This window comes from Vulpes lagopus, chromosome 4, assembly GCF_018345385.1.
Source record: "Vulpes lagopus strain Blue_001 chromosome 4, ASM1834538v1, whole genome shotgun sequence".
In the NCBI taxonomy this organism is placed as follows: domain Eukaryota; kingdom Metazoa; phylum Chordata; class Mammalia; order Carnivora; family Canidae; genus Vulpes; species Vulpes lagopus.
The window spans coordinates 58547174-58568402 of NC_054827.1; the positions used below are offsets into that span (position 1 = coordinate 58547174).

At 63.3% G+C, this 21229-nt stretch overlaps 1 protein-coding gene across 1 annotated transcript in view; it reads left to right on the forward strand.

Annotated features, from left to right (window-relative positions):
- Nucleotides 1–21229, forward strand: part of ADCY1 (adenylate cyclase 1) — a 100698-nt gene that overhangs the window by 39186 nt on the left and 40283 nt on the right. Inside the window, exons 5-8 of the mRNA XM_041753714.1 lie at nt 8306–8433; nt 12807–12965; nt 13299–13440; nt 14685–14840. Coding sequence (XP_041609648.1) covers nt 8306–8433; nt 12807–12965; nt 13299–13440; nt 14685–14840 — 585 coding nt within the window. The remainder of the gene's footprint in view (nt 1–8305; nt 8434–12806; nt 12966–13298; nt 13441–14684; nt 14841–21229) is intronic.

The window sequence follows — 21229 nt, forward strand, 5'->3', positions numbered from 1 at the left end:
GGGACTCAATCCCGGGACCCCGGGGTCACGCCCTGGGCTGAAGGAAGGCGCCAAACCACTGAGCCACCCAGCGGTCCCATTCTGTTTTTTTAGAGACGGAGCGTGTGTGTGTGCGTGTGAGCAGGAGAGGAGCAGAGGGAGAGCTGAAACCAAGAGGCGGATGCTCAACCTGCTGAGCCACCCACGCTCCCCTAATTAACTCTATTTTCCTGAAGAAATGCCCCTCGTCCCCTGGAGACCTAACGTCCTGTGTGAGCACGGCTGTTCCAGCTTTCCTTTGAGTATTGCTGGGAAGCATGTCGTTTCCATCCCCCTTTTTTCCCCCAAGGGATTCATCTCTTTTTCTCTAACGGGCTGGGTTTGTCTTTTCTCCCTCGAATCTGACCGTCTGCGTTTGCTGTGCTGTGCCGTCGGCCCGGGTTTGGTTTGTCCCATCTGTTCTGTGTCGCGGTTTTACTTTTCCTGCCGTTCTGTGGGTGTAGGGGGTGTGTTCTGTGACTCTGCCCTTGCACCTCTGTTGGCTCCTGAGTGTGCACCGTTGGCTCTGGCACTGGGCTGGCTGCTCCGGGGTCTGCGGCAGGTTCCTGGACGTCGTCCGAGGATCTCGCCGACGCGCCTCCTCACGCGCCTCCCTTCCTGGCCCGGGTGAGGTTGCTGCTGTGCGTGCTCCCCTTGTTGTCATAAACCCCGTTCTGCATTGTTGCCATTTCTGTTTGGGCAAACGAGCTGTTCCCTTTAGAAGAGGGAAGGTGGGGTCCAGCCTGTGCGGGTGGCCAGCGGGTCTGCGGTGGGTGCTCTGCAGGGAGGAGGGCAGCCAGCGGCGAGGACCCCGCTCCGTCTCTGTGTTTCTGAGAAGGGTCTTCATTTTGCCTTTATCTTTGGAAATTCTTTTCACCCGTTCCGTACAGGCCTGTGGGTCATCGGGTCGTGCTGTCCAAGGACGCCGCTCTGGTCCTCCGTGCGCAACGGGGAAGATGTCTGTTTCCTGTGACTGCTTTTAAGGTTTTCTCTTCATCACTGGCTTTAAGCAGTTTGACTCTGACGTGCCTCCATGAGGTCTTCCTCACGGATTTTGGGCTTCCTGCCTCGGTGGGTTTATGGTTTGATCATCTGGGGGAGAAAGCCCTCGACTGCTCCTCACACATCCCCCCTTCTTTCAGGGACCCCGGTTTACCCGTGTGTGGATCTTGACGTCCCACAGCTCACTGATGATCCTTTTTCATTTTGGCCTCTTCTTCCTTTTCTTTCGTTCCGGATGGTTTGTGCTGCTGAGCTGTCCAGGTGACTGGCGAGGTGTGACCTGCTGTCCGTCTGTCCGCCCATCTGTCCAGCACCGCGTCGTCTCGGAGATTATGTTTCCATCTGTGGAACTTCAGCATGAACCCCCCACACACGCCAGCCGCCCTGTCGAGGTCGCTGCCGGCAGCTGAGGATGACGACCCTCTGTCCTTGAGTGCTCCGAGGGTGTTGGGTGTGTTTAAAACCTACGTCCCATCCGCTTGAGCCCAGCTCCGAGGAGACGCGTCTGTGTGCAGGACGCGGGAGCCCCGTGAGTGCGCCTGCACGTGGTCACCCAGACACACCCCGCCTTAGCAGGGTCCCTGCGGCAGTGAGACCGAGGGTGAGCGTGTTGGCTTGGTCTCCACGGTCTCCGGAGGTTGATTGACCCTTGTGCCCGGCGGACCGCAGATGGACACAGTATTTATTGCTTGAGCCACTTTAGGTTTACATCTGCTCTGAGCACAGGGCTCTTCTCTGGATGCGGGGAGAGCAGCCCCGCTGGGAGAAGCAGACGTCGTTCCACGCGCGTCCAGGCTCCGTGGGGAGGCCCAGACTCTGGCTGTGCCGGCCGTGGAGGCGGCCTGGGTCCCACGCGCCCCTCGGGGCTGACAGCTGGAGACCATCCTCCGTCGGGGCTGCACCCCAGGAGCTCCCGGCCGGAGCTTGGTGCACTCTGGTCGGTTCTCAGCCCCCAGGCGGCCTGTGCCTGGCACACGGCGGGCGTCCACACTCGGACGCGGCTGGCGTGGGGTCCAGCGCAGTCGGCCAGCTTGGACGAGCCTGGGAGGCATTGCCTGTCGGGGCGCACGGTGTCCACGCGGGGGCTCTCCTCGGGACTCCGCCCTGGGCTTGGCCAGTCTGCGCAGTCTCCGCCGCACACGCAGTGGGGAGCCTTCCTGGCCCCCCTGACCCGCTGGATAGGGATGCGGGGAGCTTGTTGGTTGGGATTGTGAGGGAAGACGGGGCGGTGAGGACGCGGAGAGTCTGGCCCAAGCCGCGGGGCTGTGCTCCCCCGGGAGCCGCCGGAAGGTGACCGTGAGGACCGGTGAGGGCGAGGGTGTCCGTCTCCAGCGCCCGGGGTTCCTCTGCGTGTGGCCGCGGAAGCTAGTCCGGGAGCCAGAGCTCGCTGCGGTGTGTGCCCACGTCCCTCCTCCTCGCCGGGCTCCCCTGGGCTCAGCAGGCAGCGCGAGGACTCAGTGGCGCCCTCGGGTCTCCTGGCGCCTTGGCTTCCTGGCCGGTGAACGTGAGGAGCCCCGGTGGCCTCATGCCCGGAGGTGGCCTCCTCCCCGAGCGTGCTGCAGGCCAGGAGTGTACGCGACGGGCAGCTGCGTCCCCGGCTGAGCGGTGCCCGTTCCGCAGACTTGCTGTGCCCGCGCCGTCAGGCTTGCATGCGGGTGGGCTGTGGGGCACGTGGGGGCTCACCTGGAGTGTCCCGCGCAGGAGGGGCCTGCATGGGGCAGTGTGGTCAGGACTGGGCCTGGCTGTCCCGAGGGAGGAGGAGACAGTGCAGGTGGCGTCCACCCTTGGCTTCGGGGACCGTCTCCCCGGGCGAGCCTTGACGTGGTGGAGGTGTGTGCACGACGGCCAGGGGTGCGAACCGGCTGCAGAGCGTGTGCACACGCAGCCACGAGCCGTCGGGGGTGGGCTGCGGGGACGAGGGCCCCAGGGCTGTGGGTTCTTGCTGAGTTTTAATTTTCGGAGCTTCCTGCATTATGATGAGCCCGATTTAATTCTTCCTTAATGAGCAGGAAATAAACACTTCCCTGAAACAGCAGGCGGTGTGTGGAATGCGGACACTGGGGTTTCCCGTGGGTGGAAGCCCGGCCGCACTCCCTCGCGGGCGGCGTGGGGGCTCCAGTGCGTGGTCCCCCGGGGCTGCCCCAGTTCACGATCCCCCGTCCTTGCTGCGTGGTACCCGGGGGGCTGCTCTGGTGCACAGTCCCCAGTGCACCACACCCTCACTGGGGTCCCAGTGAGGACCCCAGGCCCCTGGGGGGACTATGCACTGGGGACAGCCCAGCCCCTGTCGCCACCCCCAGAGTCACTCGCCTGGTCGTCCCCGCCCCGCCTGCTTCTGGGTGCAGAGATGTAGCTTCATTTCAGGAGGGGACGATTACTCCTCGTCCAGGGCAGCTCAGGGCTGTGGGGTGTGGGCCTCCGGGAAGGTGGGGGGCACCCGGCTCACCTGGGGGTGCCTGCGTGCTCCTGGGCACACGCTCAGAGAAGCTGCAGGGAGAGGCCCAGCCCTGCCCTCGGGGGCTGGGGAATGTGTCGCGTGGACTCACCTCTGCATGATGGCAGGGAGGACACAGCGGCCCCACCTGACCCCTGTAGCCCCTCTGGCTGGGGCTCTCCTCCCGGGTTCTAGATGTCACCGCACCTTGTGCTCACAGCCTGGGCCCCAGCCCTTCCCTCGAGGATGACGAGGCCGCCGTGATGCCCTTGTCACCCGCCCAGTGGATCGCCAGCGTGGAAGCTCTGGGTCTCTCTGGGCCGCGGCACCTGCTCGTCATGTCAGGTGTTCCCTCCTTGGCAGCCTTGTTCCAGGCGGGATACGTGTCTGGGTTTAATATACGTTGGGCGCTGGCCGATGGCACAGAGCTCGTGCCACTGGTCACGGCCCCGCAGACCCTGAAGAGGGCAGGGCAAGGCATGCGGGGCGCAGAGGGGGCTGGGCAGCGTGGTGGGGCTTTCTCGTGGTTTCCACAGCGGAAGGGCGAGGTGGGCGAGGGGCCTGACAGTCGGTAACACGGACCCTGGCTCCGGTGTCCCCTCCTCTGTGATCTGGCGGCCGGCGTGGGCGGCAGGGCGAGTAGAGCACGTGGGGTGGGGTGGGGGCTCCAGACCCTTGGGCTGCCGTGGACACAGCGGGACTGGTCGTCACGGCCCCTGGATGTCTGTCAGGACACAGGCCTCGGGGCGGCTCCTGCCCACCACCTGCCCTGAGCCCTCGGGCCCCTGGGGCTTGGGCCCTGCCTGGTTCCTTCATGTTGGGGAGCCTTCCTGGGTGCCGCCGGTCTCCAGTTCCTCCCCTGGCGTGCCCTTGGCCGGCTCCCAGCTCGTTCAAGGCTCGCGGTTTCCGTGGTCCCTGCGTGCGTGCGACCCACCTGCCGGCTGCTTCCCATGACGTCCGTCCCATGGGGGGCCCTGGCAGCTGCCCCGAAAGCGGGGCGCCTGGCGATTCACTGCGGTGAACTTTTCCCATCATTGTTCCTGCACTTATTGGCTCGTGATTCTTTACATCGAAGAAGGTTCACACGTCAGCTGATGGGTGATCCTCAGAAACGGTGCCCGCTTGGCTTTTGTCACCGATGTGCTTTCCGACTGAGGAATGGGCGCCCTGGAGCCGCCATCTGGCCCCTCCGTCCCGGGCGTTCCTGGGATTGTGGGCACCTGCTGTGCCTGGATGCATCCCCCAGGCTCTGGGGCCTCCCCGCGGGCGCCTCCCGCCTCCAGGGACGAGGCCGCCCCCAGCCCGTGTCCGCCCCCAGCCCGTGTCCCCGGACGGCGAGATGCCCCCCCACCCGCCCCGCACACAGATGCGGCAATTGCTTCCGTCCTCGGGAAGTGGTTTTCCAGCTCGTCCTCCGGCGTCTCAGGACGCAGGGGTGAGGCTGTTTTAGAAGAATAACGGCGAGTTCTGTGTTTGTGTTGCTCTTTCTGACCACTGAGTCGCTCCGCTCCTTTGATTCTCCCCCGCACGTCCCTTCTCCCTGAGGCTGGAAGGCCCGGCGCCGGCGACGTCCTTTCCCTCTGTGCATCGAAGGCTCAGAGGGACGCTGCCCGCTCGACACGTGCGACAGGACCCCGCGTGCGGTTTCGGGTTCCTCGAGGCCTTTCTTTGTTTTGTTTGCGGCTGACGTCCCACTGGACACGCAGTCACAGCACCCGGGCGCAGCCGCCGTCCCGATGCCGTCACCCTCCCGACGCTGTCACCCTTAGGGCTTATTTCATTTTGGTGTTGCGTTTTGAGCATCGCTGCTTGCCGTTTATTTATTTATTCAGATTTTTAAAAATTGATTAGAGGGAGAGACGTGAACACGAGCAAGGTGACAGGCAGAGGGAGAAGCAGACTCCGTGCTGACCAGGGAGCCCCATATGGGGCTTGATCCCAGGACCCCGAGATCATGACCTAAGCTGAAGGCAGACGCTTCAGCTGAGCCTCCCAGGTGTCCCTCAATTGAATTTTTTGAACTGTGTAAAGTATTTGCGTGGCTTGGTTCCGCGGTGGAGACCCCGAGGCCTGTGCGTGGAGGGAGGGCCACCCTGCCCACGGGGTCGGGCTTCGTGCTGCCGTGGGTGGTCCCCTCGGTACCGGTACCAGGAGCCGACGTGCACGATGACCGCCTGCTGCCCAGAGCCACACCGGGCGCGGGGCCGTCTCGGGCCAGCCTGGGCCTGCGGAGTCGGCGCTGGGCTGACGGCCTCTCTGCGGCCGGACAGACGTGGCTCCTGTGTGGCTCCTGCCCCCTCCGGCGGGCAGAGGCTCTGGGACCACAGGACCCTCATCCTACCCCGGGGCCGGCTCGCAAGGGCCGGGTGAAGGGAATTCTGTGCGGACGGTTCAGGAGGAACCGAAGTCGCGGTGGATGGTGGTCCGCGCCTCCTCCCTGCAGACGCTGTGGCTGACGTCGTGGGTCCAGGCCCCGCGGCTGCCCGTTCGGCCGGGCGGTGGGTCAGAGCTTGTCCCTGAGGCCCCGCGTGCGGCCTTCCTGCCCGGATCCTCCTGCAGCCCCTCGGGCCTCGCTGGCCGCTGTGTCCCCCAGCGTGGACATGTGGGCGGAGGTCTCAGAATCTGCTGTCCCGTCGTCATCGCAGGGGCCTGGCTCCAGCTCCCGGGCTGCCCCTCAGGCTTGAGGTTGGAGCACGGCCAAGTCGGTGCAGCACCTCCTCTGTCTCGCGAGCTGGCGCACGGCAGCCGGGACTTGGAGCTTAGAAGACGAGGTGAGGCGTTCGCTGCTTTCAGCCCGGGCTGCCGTGGGCTGTGCCCTGCCCTGCCCCGCGGCCCGGCAGCCGGGAGGGGTGGAGGCTGACGGCGGGACCTTCACCAAGGACACATCTGCCGCTGACAGCCTGTAATTAGGAGGCTGTGGCCTCTGGACGCTGCCTGCTAAGTGGCTTTGCCCTTCCTTGGAGGCCGGCGTGCGGGCGGCGTGCTCACTCCCAGGGCTCCCCGTGGGCACCTCCCTGCCTTCCTGCGGCCCGCGCACACCTGGGGTCCAGAGACAGCTGGGGGCACAGGGACACCCTGCTGAGGTGCCGATGGGCACACATCACCCTTGAGGTACCAGGACCCGGGCCGGCTGCAGGAATAGTGCCGTCACCCCTGGGCTCCTCGGAGGTGGGGGTCTGCAGCCCCGGGCCGATCGCTGGGAGGACGCCCTGACGCCCAGGACACAGGCGAGGCTTGGCGGTGGCCCCTGGTGCCATCCCTGGGCCCCAGGCCTGGGGACAGGGGACGTTGGGAGAGGGCTCCCTGTCCTTGGCCTGCGTGGGCGTCCTGGCCTGCCTGCCCACTGGGGACGATGGGGACGGGGGGGCAAGAGCCCGGAGAGAGCCCAGGGCTGCCTGCTGGCGGGAGGCTTGGCGAGCGTGGCTGAGGAACGCGGGCCGGCTGACTCCCAGGGGCCCGGCCCTCGGCTCCCCCGGGGGGGCGTCTGCCTCCGGCCATCTGGCTCCGGCTCCCCAACACCAGCAGAGGACAGGATGCCACCGGCCCGACCTTCCCGCGGGACACCCGGGAGCTCTTTTCCGCAGGCAGGGAGGCCGGCGGGGTCCTAACAGGTGGCTGCCACGGTCCCCCGGAGGCTGAGTGGTCAGAACCGGACGTCCCTGCGGCCAGCTTGCAGTCCACGGGGGAGCCCCAGGGGGCCGGGCAGGCGCCCTGTCCTCTGACGTGGGACGTGGGTGGGGCTGCAGGAGGCGGGAGCTGAGGGCTCTCACGGTGAATTCTCAGGTCAACCTGTAGCACCGGAGAACACCAGGAGGGGTCGGTCCTTCTGGGCAGGCGGAGGGCAGCATGAGCAGAAGCCGGGGGATGTGCTCTCAGTGGGGCTGCAGTCGCCCGTGGGCCCAGGGCACCCGCGACACTCCCCGTGTGACCACGGCCACGCTTCTTACTGCTTGTGTTCATTCTGGAAAAGGTCATCGTTTTTCGTGAAGTTTGCGACTTCCGTTAACGTGTAGCGGGCTTGCTGTCCCCTCTGAACGAACGCGTGAATGCGTTTTGGAGAGCGTCTCCGTCGTATCTCGTGGTCACACCCGTGGACCTGAGCCACTCGCGGGAAGGAGTTTTGTGAGGCCGTCTGCTATTTTAGGGACGTAGAGGGGAGCTTTACGGAAGTGTCCGAGGATGATCACAGCCGAGAGCGGCGGGTCAGCGTGTGACAGGTGCTAGGAAGTCTGCCCCCGGGCGACGGCGATGTGGGCGCGACACTCTTACTGTTGCAAAGTGCCAGAGCGGCAGTTCTGAGATGACCCTGGGTGGCGAGGTCAGGGTGCAGACCCTGGTGCGCCCCTTGCAGCTCGGGCCCCGGCAGGTGACTCTTCATGGACAGCCGCCCACACATCCCGTGGAGGCCAGCCGCGAGGACTCAGGTGTGTGCACCTGCCCTTCAGGGGCTGGTGTCGGGGGTGTCTGGCACCATGCACAGGGGCCAGCAGGTGACGGTCTGAGGTGGTGGTCAGGAGGGAAGCAGTGCTGGTCCCCCTGGAAGAGAGAGCTGGCTCCAGGCTGGGGCTGTGTGGGTGTGCCAGCTGGGCCGCGGGGCGGGCAGGGTGGGGCCCTTGCGTGGGAGCCGGGCTGAGTGCAGGTGTAGGGCCGGGTGAGTGCCCCAGGGTGACCCTAACCACGGCCCTGGGGGCCGCTCACCTTCCTGAGGCTGCCCTGGGCTCCGAGGGGTCCCCTGCCTGTCGTGCTGCACGCTCTGTGGTCTCTGGCACCTGGTGGTGAAAGTGCAGGTGCCCAGGCCCCGGGCGGGTCACTAACCTGGGATTTCTCCTGTCGCCCCCCCTCCCCCTCCAGGAGAACCACTGTCGCCACATCAAGATCCTCGGCGACTGTTATTACTGCGTGTCCGGCCTCACCCAGCCGAAGACCAACCATGCCCACTGCTGCGTGGAGATGGGCCTGGACATGATCGATACCATCACGTGAGTGCCCCGCGGCGACCGTCCCCGTGGCGACCGCCCCCGCGCTGTCCCGTCCACTCTCCGAGAGCCAGGCCGCATGGCGAGGCGCGTGTGCCTCTGGGACCCCCTCCTCTGCATTTTGCTGGGACGGCATTTCTTCATCCGTGGCCATCCAGGGCATTGTCGGGATGGCGTTAGTGGGGCGGGAAGAAATACGCTTTGTCGCGTAGCCAGGCCGGGCATCCAGGGAGTCAGCCGGGTTCCGCTTGAAGGAACTGCACGTGCTCGGCCTTGCGCGCCTTGGCATCCAGGTGTCCCGTGCCGAGGGGCCTTCGAGGGAACAGGTGCGCGTCGCCTGGACACCGCGGGCCGGCCGTGTCCACTTCTCAGCCAGCCTGTCTCGTCCCATCAGGCAGCAGGATGAAGAGTTAGGGACCCTTGGTCGGGGTAGGAACGGCGTGGGGCTGGGAGGCTGCGCTGGTGGCTGGAGCACCCCCGTGCCCACGTCTCAGCAGCTCAGAGGGGTGGGTGCAGCCCCGCAGGGCGGGCTTAATTCACAGGGAGCGCTGGCAGCATCCACACTCGGAGCTGAGAAGTGGCGGCAGCAGCGTTGTCTGGGGAACAAGAAAGGGGAGAGAGAGAGATGCAAACGAGGAGGCTCCGAAGCGTGGACGGGTGTGGAGGTGCGGCTTCCCGGAGCCGGGCAGCGCCCTCGGGGACAGGGTGGGGGCTCTGCGGGCAGTGGGTCCCTGTGCCAGTGGTGGCGGGTCTGCGCCCGCACCAGGGTTGGGGGCGGGAGAGGCCCCGGTGAGGCCAGCGTGCATCCAGACACTGGAGCCTCTGTCCTCGAGGGGGAGCTGCGCTGGGGCAGGCGGGCAGGGCCAGGCAGGAAGCACAGGTGCGTCTCCCAGAGGGTTCCGAGGCTCCCCCTCGCGACGACATCTTCTCGTGTCCCCGGCCACGTCCCAGCCATCAGAGCTCCGGGCACCACGTGCCACGAATACGCCTGCGGTTCACATCGCGTCCTTTGTCAGCATGTGACGTATGCCCTGTCGCGCGTCACCCCTCGTGTCACAGCCCGTGCTGTCTTATGTGACGTCGCATGGGGCTCACGCCCAGCAGTTCTCATGTCGCGGCCACATCAGTGTGGAGCATGGCCTGGATCACGTCCTGTGTCGTTCTGGGACCTCCTGGGCCAAAGTGAGGTTGTGCAGGGGGAGGTGCGGGGAGGCAGGTGTCCACTCCCCCGTCAGCCGGTCAGGGGCGTGTCCCCGGCAGGGCCTGGCCAGGCTGCCGCCAACGGCTCGTGCCGTTGATGTCCCTGAGGGCGGTACACTGGCCGCCCCTGCTGGGAGCCTCCTGGGGGGACCTGGTGCCCCCGCTGCCCCCAGGGCTCCTTGGGTGGAAAGGCGCCCGGAGGCGTGCCTGGGACGCCTGGCTGCTCACGCGGGCTCTGGGCCTGCCCTGGTGCGCCCCACCTTCGCCGCACTTGGGCGGCCTCGGAGGGATTTCTGTGACCGTCTCTTGGCTGCCCCAGCCCGGAGTTCTGCGCCTCCCCTCGGCGTGGCTGCTGTGCCATGTGGAGAGGTTGATCGGCCACCTGTCTGCCCCTGCTCCGTTCACTCGGGGCGGTGGGGGCCCCTTGGCTGTGTCTCCTGTCCGCTGAGGCTGAGCTCCAGGCTCCCCGACCCTGTCGGCCCTGAGACCCCGCCTTGGCTTCGGAGGCCGCCCACCCCGGGGCCAGTGGGCATCTTCCTTGGCCTCCAGGGCTGCCGTCTGCGTCGGCTCCAGATCCCCAGAGGCTTCCATGGCCTCCTGGGATTCCGGGGCCCGGTCTCTGTCTCCACAAACTGGGAGCATGGGCTGGGCGCCGTCCCGGTTGTGGACAGGGGCGAGGGCCACCAGAGCCACAGCTCGGAGCCGGCCTCCTGCCCACGATGAGCCCCTCTTCCCTTCTCCGGGGGCCCCAGCGCAGGGCGCTGCCTGTGTGCGTCTGCCGCATGGTGGGCCTCACGCAGGGACGGGCTCCTGGGGGGCCGCTCCTGGCCTGCCGGTGGCCTCCCTCACCTGCCGCACCGCCCCCGTCTGACACAGAAACGTGCACAAACGTGTGTATTTGTGTTTAGCCTGGAACTCTGTTAGCACGAACCTTGCCCGAGAAGAAGCGAGGAGCAGTGGCCAGGGCGGGTGTCTGGCCTCTGGCCGGGCTGTGTGCTGCTGTGCGTTGGGCCCGCGGCACCCGGGGAGGACGGCGGCTTCCTTCTGGGCAGGGCCTGTCAGTCTTCTCCCTCGGAGCCCCGAAGGCGCAGCATCCCCGAGGCCCCGCCGCGGCCCGGATGGCTGGAGTGAGCTGTGGGCGACCGGCAGGAAGGTGGTGCTTGCAGACGCCCCTCGCCAGGCCGCGGCGCGGTCGGCTCCAGCTGGGGGTCCTCGGCACACGGGGGAGACCCAGAGCCGGGGGCTGGTTTGGGCCGGTTGTAGGATTCTTAGAGCATCTGCTGCAGAGCCTGTGTGCGGTTCCAGGGTGCTCAGGGTCAGGGGATGCTGCTCCCTCGCCCTGAGGGTGTTGCCTCTCTGGCAGTACACCCAGTCGGGGTGCAAACGCGAGAGTCCCTGGACTTGTGAGCTCAGGACAGGCGTGTGAGGGGCTGGGTGTTTGCTGCCCCTGCATGAACACGGTCACGGTGATGGACGGCCTCTCCTCAAGGGCAGGTGGGTGCAGGCCCTGGCCGCCAGGGTTCTGAGCGCTCCTGAGGCTGGGGGTGGTGGTGGGGAGGACATGTGTGTTCCTGGTGCAGCGGGTGGGGGCGATCTTGTGCTCCACTCCATGGGAGGCAGGTTCGCGTCGGAGTAACAGGCGGGAACGTTGGCACACTCTGTGTTCAAGACCGCGCAGGGCGCTGATGTGGAAGCAGAGGCCCAGGGCTCCCTCCTTGCGGGGTGGGCGCCGCTGCTGGGGTTGGGGGCTCTCCGGTCGGGCCGGCCCTCGTCCTCTGCTGGGTCCCCATCAGCTGGAGCCTCAGTGCCCCCCTCCGCGGCTCCTCTGCCCCGGCCCCTGAGGCTGCAGAGCGTCGGGTCGCACAGCCACCAGCAAGCGGGTGCCGCTGTGGTGCCAAGGAGACATTAGCCGGACACGCTTTGCCCCGGCTCTGGTGTTTGGGGTTACGTCTCCGTGAGACCTTCCCTGACGCGCCTTTTACTGAGAAGTGAGTGTCTCGGTGACTGCATCTGTTGGCAGATGTTTGAGGCAGAGCTTTCCAGAGCAGGTGAGGGTGTGTGGGTTGTGGGATTTGGTGGGCGGCTGGCTGGGGTGCTGCGTGCCACAAGTGGGTCCCCGCCTCCCCGTCCCTGGGCCCCTTCCTGGCTGCAGAGGCGGAAATGTTAAAAACGCTCAAATGGACCGTGTCCTGCTTTTCTCATTCAGGTTTCTCTGTCTTCCTTTCTGTTTGCAAATTTCAAAACAAAAAAACAAAACAATTAAAAAAAACCCAACCCAAATTTTAACCTCATTTTGTTTGTCTTGGCGCCTCTCGTTGGAGGTTGGGAAACGAGTGATAAAGTTAAAATTGAGAGAAACTACGTTCATCACGTGTAAAAGTCAATAGGTATCGAGGACACATCCGTTCAGACTCCCAAGTAACCCGTGGTGGCACGCGGACTTCTGGACGTGCACCGGGCACCCCGGACCCGACGCGAAACACTGGTTCTGGGGGCTGGGCCCTCGGTGGGCACAAGGGGGCGCGGTGATGGGCGCCCGGCCACGGAGGGTGGGCCAAGGGGGACGTGGTCCTCACGGGCTGGGGGAGGGGGTTCCTGCAAGGGCAACTGGCACCCAAAGGCCCTGGAGATGGGCCCTGGGGGATGGAGGTGAGGGCCTGGGAGGACTCCCTGGAGGCTGCGTCTCAGCTGGGCCAAGTCGTACTAGGAAGAAGGTGGGCGCACAGGAATCAACCGCAATTTTGAAGCAGGAGGGAGGTTGGTCTCTGAGCTCACGGGCCCCCTGCTGTGCTGGGCGGGTGGGGGTCTGCCCCGGGCTGGGCGCTGGTGGGGTTGGCTCCAGGGTGGCGGCCTGGTGGCCCTGCATGTCTGTGGTTTCCCTTGGGGAGACTTGCTAACCACGGGGCCACCGTGTCCTGGGCCGTGGCTCGGCCTCCTGGTGTGGTTGGGCTTTGCCGCTCATGCGGAAGGCCCATTGGACACACCTGCCATGGGGGCCACCTGTGGACAGACCAGGGTGGCAGAGGGGCTGGTCACCTGGCTCAGCGCTCCCTCTGGCACCTGACTGTGGCCGTGCGTCCCAGAGCCGGGCGGGGACCCCATGCTCCCACCTGTCCGGGCTCCCCTCACGGGTGTACACGAGGGCCCAGCTCATGCCCGTGACCTGTTTCTTGCAGGTCGGTGGCCGAGGCCACTGAGGTGGACCTGAACATGCGTGTGGGGCTGCACACCGGCAGGGTCCTCTGCGGGGTCCTCGGCCTGCGCAAGTGGCAGTACGACGTGTGGTCCAACGACGTGACCCTGGCCAACGTCATGGAGGCCGCCGGCCTGCCCGGGTGAGTCGAGGGGAGGCGATGCGCTCCGGGCCAAAGGACTGGTGCAGGTGCTTCTCGGAGCCACCTGGGAGGGGCCTGCGGGGGCCCCCAGGACCCCCGGCCTCTGCAGGAGCCGAGGCTCGGACCGCCTGGTGCTGTCGCTTCTCTCTGCTCGTCCCCTGCGCTCACCCGAGGAAGGGAGGCCCCGTGGCCTCACTGTGGTCACTTGGCACTGCGTGTCCACGTGCCTGGGCTGCCCCTGACACAGGGAGCCTGAGTCCTGGACGCGCCCGCGGGGAGGGCCGCCTGCCGCCGCCTGCAGGCCCTGGGCATGGCGGGGCTGCTGTGTTGCAGGAAGGTCCACATCACGAAAACGACGCTGGCGTGTCTGAACGGTGACTACGAGGTGGAGCCGGGCCACGGGCACGAGAGGAACAGCTTCCTGAAAGCTCACAACATCGAAACGTTCTTCATCGTGCCGTCTCACCGGCGGAAGGTAGGCTCCGGGAGGGGGACGGGGCCCCACTCGCCTGGTCCTGGGCCTGGGCCAGGCCTTCGGGGTGGACGAGCTCCTGGACCCCCAGGCGGAGCCCGGGGTCCTCTCGGGGGCGGGGCCCTGCAACTGCCCCCCCACTGACCTTCCTGGGCCTCTACTCCTCTCCAGCAGCACAGGTCAGTGGTGGGGCTGCTGAGGGCTGAGGGTGCCGTGCACGCGGGAGGGCCCGTGACCCGCAGAGGGGGCCCTCAAGGGCTTTGTGCCCAAGGAAACGGATTTGGGTGTGATTAAGGGGGCCTAGTTCTTCCAGGGCTCAGGCGAGGGTTTCAGGGCACAGAGGAGGGTCTTCAGGGCATGGTGAGGGGCTGGGGGCACAGGCAGGGGGTGCGGGACACAGGTTGGGGTCGGGGGGCACAGGCGGGTGATGCAGGGCACAGGCGGGGGGCGAGGAGCACAGAAGTGGGGGGCACAGAAGGGGAGGCCACGGGGCACAGGTGGGGTCTGGGGGCACAGGACGGGGTCTCAGTGCACAGGCAGGGGTCGCGGGGCACAGGTGAGGGGCGGGGGTGCAGGCGAGGAATGGGGGCACAGGCGAGTGGTGGGGGGCACAGGTGAGGGGCAGGGGGCACAGAAGGTGGGGCTGTGGGGTACAGGCAGGGTCTGGGGGCACAGGTGGGGGTTCTGGGGCACCGGCGGGGTCGGGGGGCACCAGCGGCTCGGGGGCATAAGCAGGTCGGCTGCGAGACAGAGCTTGAAGCTTCTCCGTCCTGCGTGTCTGTGGTTTGGGGCTGTGCAGGCCCTGTGACCTGGGGCCCATGGCCGAGGGGCTCCCTGAGCTCACTCCTGAAGCAGGGGCAGCCCTCGGGGGCCTGGAGGAGGGCCGGGTGAGGGGTCGCCCAGGACCCCAGCACAGCAGCAGTCACCCAGGCAGGTTGGGCCTGCGGGGCAGGGCCCCGGGGGTCTCTGGGTGCTGGTCCTCGGCCGGCTGCGGCCCTGCCAGCCAGTGACGTCCAGGCCTCCGGATCCCTCCCTGGCCGGGCCCCAAGCCCCCCACTGCTGCAGGCCCAGCTCCGGGGCCTCGCTCTGGGTCCAGAGGCCCCAGGAGGAGCCGAGAGCCGTGTGCCGTGGAGCCGGCCCACCGGTCCCGCTCGCCTGTTTGGTGTCCATGTCCCCGTGAGGTCGTGCCTGGCCCGGGGGCAGCTCGGGGCTGCTCACGGGCCGTCCCCGGGCCGCTCTCTGCACAGATATTCCCGGGGCTCATCCTGTCCGACATCAAGCCAGCCAAGAGGATGAAATTCAAGACCGTGTGCTACCTGCTGGTTCAGCTCATGCACTGCCGGAAGATGTTCAAGGCGGAGATCCCGTTCTCCAACGTCATGACGTGTGAGGATGACGACAAGGTAGGAGGGCCGCCCGCGCCGTCCCGTGTGCTTCGGGACCGTGTGGCTGCTGTCCGGGCTGGGTGGCTTTCGTTTCCCCGTGAAAATCTTCCTATCCTCTTGCATTTTTTTTTCCATTTGGCATTCCCCGTGCTTCTCGGTAAATTTGTGCTCGGACCCCCGCTGCCGTCTGGAGGTTCACGGTCCTCAGATGCTCTGTCGAGAGGTCCGGAGCCCTGGCCACGGCCTGTGAGCCCCGGCCGCCGTCCCACAGACCCGCCCTCGGCCCCGTCCTGTCCGTGGCCTCCTGCCACGCACCTGCTTGCCTCTCCTCCGTGGCTAGATCGTCGAGTCTGCAGAAAGCGGCCTCCCCTGGGGTCCCCGCCTCATGACCTGGCTCCCGGGAGTTTCTGGTTTTCCCCTTGGGTTGGTCAGAGGCATCCTTGGGTTTTCTCCTCTTCTGCTGGGTTGGGGGACGGTGCCGCCCCGTGCGGGTCCCAGCATCTGCTTCAACCACATGGGCCTCCTGTCTGGGGGTGTGGGCGGAGACCCCAGCCCCTCCAGGGGCGACCCCGGTCCTCCGTCGGGGCAGGAAGAGCCTGGCGCGCCGCCCCTTCCCCTCCTGTGTCCTCGCGACCTGGGCCACCCCAGCCCAGCGAGGCTCCGTCCACGACTGATTCCCGTTTCCCGACACCGTGCCGTCTGTGCCCCGCCGTCCTGGGTTTTGTGCAGTTACGAGGAATTCCATCCCCGCAGTTTTAGGGGCTTTTCAGGAAGAAGCCAGATTCTGCTGGCTGCACTCCCAGGGGTTTATGGCCTCTGAGGGTTTTTGTGGATTTGGCCGTGAGCTCACGTTTGTGAGAATTTTGCTGGGACGTGAATTCCATCGACACTGACTCCCCGCACCCCCCCATACCCGGGGGCTTCATGTGTGTGGCCGGGGGTTTGGACATCCCAGGCGGGCAGGCATGTGCACGAGTGTTCCTGGGAGCGGGTCCCGTCGGCGCAAAGCCAGGTCTGAGAGCGTGGTCCTCACCGTCCCCCCCCACGGGGGCAGGGTCTCCCCATGTCGGTGTTTACTGGTGGGGCTTTGGGGGGAAGCTTCCTGCCCATCTCGCTCAGGCCCTGCATGGCTGCAGTTAGGATGACGGGCTCTGCGAGCTCCCTGGGTGCATCTGCCACCTGCCCGGCCTGGGTTCCCACGTCCTGAGGGCCCCTGGCAGCTTCCCTTTCTTACCACGTTCTTGTGCCTCTGTAAGTGTCCCTGCGTGAGTGTCCATGCGTGTGCATGGCCGAGTGTGCACGAGGACGCATGCCTGTGCACGTGCGCGCCGGCCCTTCCCTCCCTCCCTGTCGTCTGATGTCGCTGCTGGATTCCTGCCCCTCCTGGAGCACAGGGCCGCGTCCCTGAATCCTGGCCCAGCCCCTGACCCCTGAACCTCTGCAGTGCGGGATGCCTCCCAGGTGGGGCCGTGCGCTCCTGCCGACTCTGGTCCTTTGTCTGTTTGCCGGGGACAGCGGGTCCTGGCCTCCCACCTTGGGGTCGCCCCCGGGGTGGAGACGGGGAGTGACAAGGCCGGTGGTTCTGAAGGGCGGGGGACAGGCACCGAGGCCGGGCCAGGATGCCAGCTGGGCAGCTGGGGAGGTGGCTGTCGGGTGACCCTGCCGGGCAGGCCCTTCTGCCCACGGGCACTGTCCCCACTGACCCCCAGGGTCCATGTCCCCGTTGAGATGGGGTCTCTCACTGGCCCTGTGTCCCGGTCATCCATGTCCAGGCCTGAGTCCTGCGCAGGCGCCCTCGTGTGTGGCCAGGGCTGGCTCTCTCGGTTTTCTGGACGAATGGTTGTAGCTATGACTTTGGCGCCTCTTTTCCACCCTGGATTATTATTATTATTATTATTACTACCACTACTATTATTATTATTAGGTTTATTTATTTATTCATGAGAAACACAATGAGAGAGAGAGAGACAGAGACACAGGCAGAGGGAGAAGCAGGCTCCCTGCAGCAGCCCGATGCAGGACTCGATCCCGGGACCCTGGGGTCACGCCCTGAGCTGAAGGCAGACGCTCAACCGCTGAGCCCCCCAAATGCCTGTCACACGTGTGTGCGCTCAGGGCCGCTGTGAGTCAGCGTGGGCATCGTGCTGTTGTACAAACCCGCGGTCGTGGGTCTTGACCAGGAGACAGGTTAGCTTTCTTATGCTTAAAGTGAACCCAGAGAGCAGGCAGGTGGGGGCCCACGTGGCAGCTTCATGATCACCTTGAGCCAGACCCGTGACCCTGTTCCGGCCTGCCTGCCTGCCTGCTGTCATCGCCACGTGGGCCAGCCGGGATGCTGGGGCTCCGGTCATTGCATCCTCGTTTCAGCTGGCGGGAAGGACGCAGAGCAGGCAAGTCCATGTCAGCCCCCAAGCTGGCTCTCCTGCCCGTTCCCCCCATGTCCCTGCAAGGCCTGGTGGCGAGCAGAGCGGGTCCGGGTCACCTCTCCTGCCCGGGGTCAGCCGGCCCAGCCCGGCCTCCCGACATCCCACAAGGGCCTCTTGCTCCCGGCGGCTCTGCCTCACCTGGGTCTCTGCGTGGACTCCGATGCTTCCCGCTGGCAGCACGCCGTGCCCCCCCTCGTTGTGGGTCGCAGACCGGGAAGCTGGAGCAGAGAGGTCAGGGGCGCCCTCGGGGCTGCACGGCTCACCCGCACCCAGGGCTCTGCACCCAGGCCTCGAGCCTGCCCTCCGGCAGGTCAAGAAACAGGCCCAGGCGGCCAGAGTCTGCACCAAAACGGGCACGTTTCCTTGTGACCTTGGCTCTGACTTGTTTTCCGAGGAAACACGATTGTTGTGGAAAGTGCAGGGAAGAACGACAAAGAGGGAAAGCGAGGCCTCGCCACGGGGCACGGGAGCTGGGGGGGCGCAGTGGAGGTCCTGCCCTCGAAGGAGCCGGGCCGTGAGGAGCACGGTCGCGCTTGCTGCTGGTCGCGTGGTAGCAACCTGCCCAGCAGGGGTCGTGGGTGATGGCTCTGTCCCAACCCGTTCCACGTTCTCGCCGCGTTCCGGAGGGGGGCAGTGATGCACCACCCTGGCCGCACGCACGTCCGCGGTGGCGCCACGCAGTGTGCACACTGGGGCCCCCGGCGGGCTCCCCGAGGTCGCAGCTCCCCAGGACGTGTGCACCTGAGCTAGTGACGGGCGCCGCTGGGTGGTGCGTGTGGCTGTGCCCCGGGTCGTCCTGGAGGCCACACTCGGGGCCCGGAACGTTCCCTCACGCCACGATCCCCCTTCTGCTGTGCCACACTGCCCCCTCCCAGCCCCCGGGCCCCCCACGGACGGCTCTCCGTGCCGACCTAGCACTGAGGACATCGTGGACGCGGACCCCGGGTTGCGCCCCGGGTCCCCCGTCCCCCGTGGCCGGCTGGCATCCCGCGGGGCGGGCGGGCCACGGTTTGCGGGACCCGTTGAAGGACGTTTAGCTTGTTCCCGACCGTGACTGTTAAAAATAAAACCGCAACATTCGCTCGCGTTCTCTTTCGTGGGGACGTAAATGCTTATTATCTGGGACAGATGCCCAGCTGTGCCGCGGATGGGTCTTGTTTTTGGGTTTTGGTTTTTTTTAAGAAACCGCCAAACTGTTTCCGGAAAGACCGTCCCATACCACGTTCCCGGCAGCCACGTGTGCGAGACGCAGCTTCTCTGCGTCCAGCCAGCTTTGTGCGGTCTCTTTTTAGAAAATTTTGGCTGTTCTAACACATGTTTAGTGACTTGCGTTTATTGGCATCTCCCAGGTGGCTCGTCATGCCAGCCTCCTTTTCAAGTGCTTGTTTCTGTCCATATATTTTCTCTTCTTTGTTGGCAAATGTCTGTCTGCTTTGTAATTGGAGTAGTTTTTTTTATTTTTGGTACTGTTGACTTTTTGGAGTTCTCGATGAATCCTGGATCTGATTCTACTGTCACACGTGTGGCTTGTCTTTCCGTCCCGTTCACAGTGTCTTTCCCAGGACAGAGGTTTCAAATTTCAAAGATGTCCAATTTACTGATATTTTTTCCTTTCTGGACTGTGTTTCTGGTGTTCTCAGAATTTTCTATGTAGCCCAAACCCTAAAGATTATCCCGTTTCTTCTAAAAGTTTATACTTACATGTTTTCTGGTTAAACTTATGGTGCATTTTGAATTAATCTTTTATATATACATATATTTTATCACATTTTTAAGTTTAAGTTAGATTTGCCAACATACAGCATAACACCCAGTGCTCATCCCGTCAAGTGCCCCCCTCGGTGCCCGTCACCCAGTCACCACCACCCCCCGCCCACCTCCCTTTCTACCACCCCTTGTTCGTTTCCCAGAGTTAGGGGTCGTTTGTGGTTTGTCTCCCTCTCTGATATTTCCCACTCATTTTCTCTCCTTTCCCCTTTATTCCCTTTCACTATTTTTTATATTCCCCAAATGAATGAGAACATATAATGTTTGTCCTTCTCCGACTGACTTATTTCACTCAGCATCATGCCCTCCAGGTCCATCCACGTTGAAGCACATGGTGGGTGTTTGTCGTTTCTAATGGCTGAGGAATATTCCATTGTATACACAGACCACATCTTCTTTATCCATCATCTTTCGATGACACCGAGGCTCCTTCCACAATTTGGCTATTGTGGACATTGCTGCTAGAAACATCGGGGTGCAGGTGTCCTGGCGTTTCACTGCATCTGAATCTTTGGGGTAAATCCCCAGCAGTGCAATTGCTGGGTCGTAGGGCAGGTCTAGTTTTAACTCTTTGAGGAACCTCCACACAGTTTCCCAGAGTGGCTGCACCAGGTCACATTCCCACCAACAGTGCAGGAGGGTTCCCCTTTCTCCACATCCTCTCCAACATTTGTCGTTTCCTGTCTGGCCAATGTTGCCCATTCTCAACGCTGTGAGGTGGGATCTCATTGTGGTTTTGATCTGTATTTCCCTGATGGCAAGTGATGCGGAGCATTTTCTCATGTGCTTGTTGGCCACGTGTGTGTCTTCCTCCGTGAGATTTCTGTTCATGTCTTTTGCCCATTTCATGATTGGATTGTTTGTTTCTTGGGTGTTGAGTTTGATAAGTTCTCTTTATAACATGTGAGGTTTAGGTCGAGATTTCCTTTTTTGCACAGGGACGACCAGTTGGTCCAGCACCCTTTGTTGACAAGACTATCCTCTTCCATTGAATTACTTTTGCATTTAGTCAAAAATCATTGACCATACTGGTGTGAGGCTGTTTCTGGGCTCTCTATTCTTAGATCTCTGTGTCTCCCCTGTCACCAGCGCTGTACTGCTCCAACCAGGGTAGGTAGCTACACAATCAGTCTTAACCTTGGGTTGAGTGATTTTGAGAAAAATGAGCTATTCTCATCCCCTTCCCTTTCCATTTATAGTTAAGATAAGCCTGTCTATCTATGAAAAAATTCCTGTTAGGATTTTGATAAGAATTACCTTAAACCCATGCACCGCGGGGCACCTGGGTGGCTCTTTGGTTGAGCATCTGTCTTTGGCTTAGGCCTTGACCCAGGGTTCTGGGATCGAGTCCCACATCGGGCTCCCTGCATGGAGCCTGCTTGTCCCTCTGCCTGGGTCTCTGCCTCTTTCTCTGTCTCTCATGAATAAGCAAATAAAATCTTTTTTTTTAAGAACCTGTGCACATCAATATGAGGAGAATCGACAGCTTTACTGTGTCATGTCTTCTTATCGATGAGCACGTGTGTCCCTCTGTTCATTGAAATCTTTGATTTCTTTCATCAGTATCGTATAGTCTTCAGCATACAAGTTGTGTACGTGTTAGATTTGTAGCTAGTACTTCGTTTTTCTCCATGAGTACATATGGCACTGAATTTTAACTTTGGTCTTCACATGCTGATTATTGGTTTAAGAAATACGCTTATTTTTAGAGAGAGAGAATGAGAGTGCACAAGCAGGGGGAGGAGCAGAGGGAGAAGGAGAAGCTCAAGCAGATTATCTGCTGAGCAGGGGGCCCAATGTGAGGCTTCATCCCAGGACCCCGAGATCATGCCCAGAGCTGAAACCAAGACTCAGACGCCCAACTGACTGAGCCACCCAGGTGCCCCAAGAAATACCTTTTTTATGTTCATCTTGTATCCAGTGACCTTATGGAATTCATTTGTTCTAGAGTCGTTTCCTCCCCTACATAGAATTTTCTATGTACACCATTGTGGCATCTGCAAAGGGCCAGTTTTCTGATGTTCTTTTTTTCTTTTTCTTGCCCTATTGCAATGGCTGGGGTTGCTGAAAGCTCTCCATCTTTCACCAGCGAGTACTATAGTAGCTTTCAGGATTCTGTAGATCTTCGTCAAGTTGGAGAACTTCCCCTCCCTCCCTAGTTTTCTGATCTTGTTTATCAAGAATGAGTGTTGAATTTTGTCAGATTCAACTGTC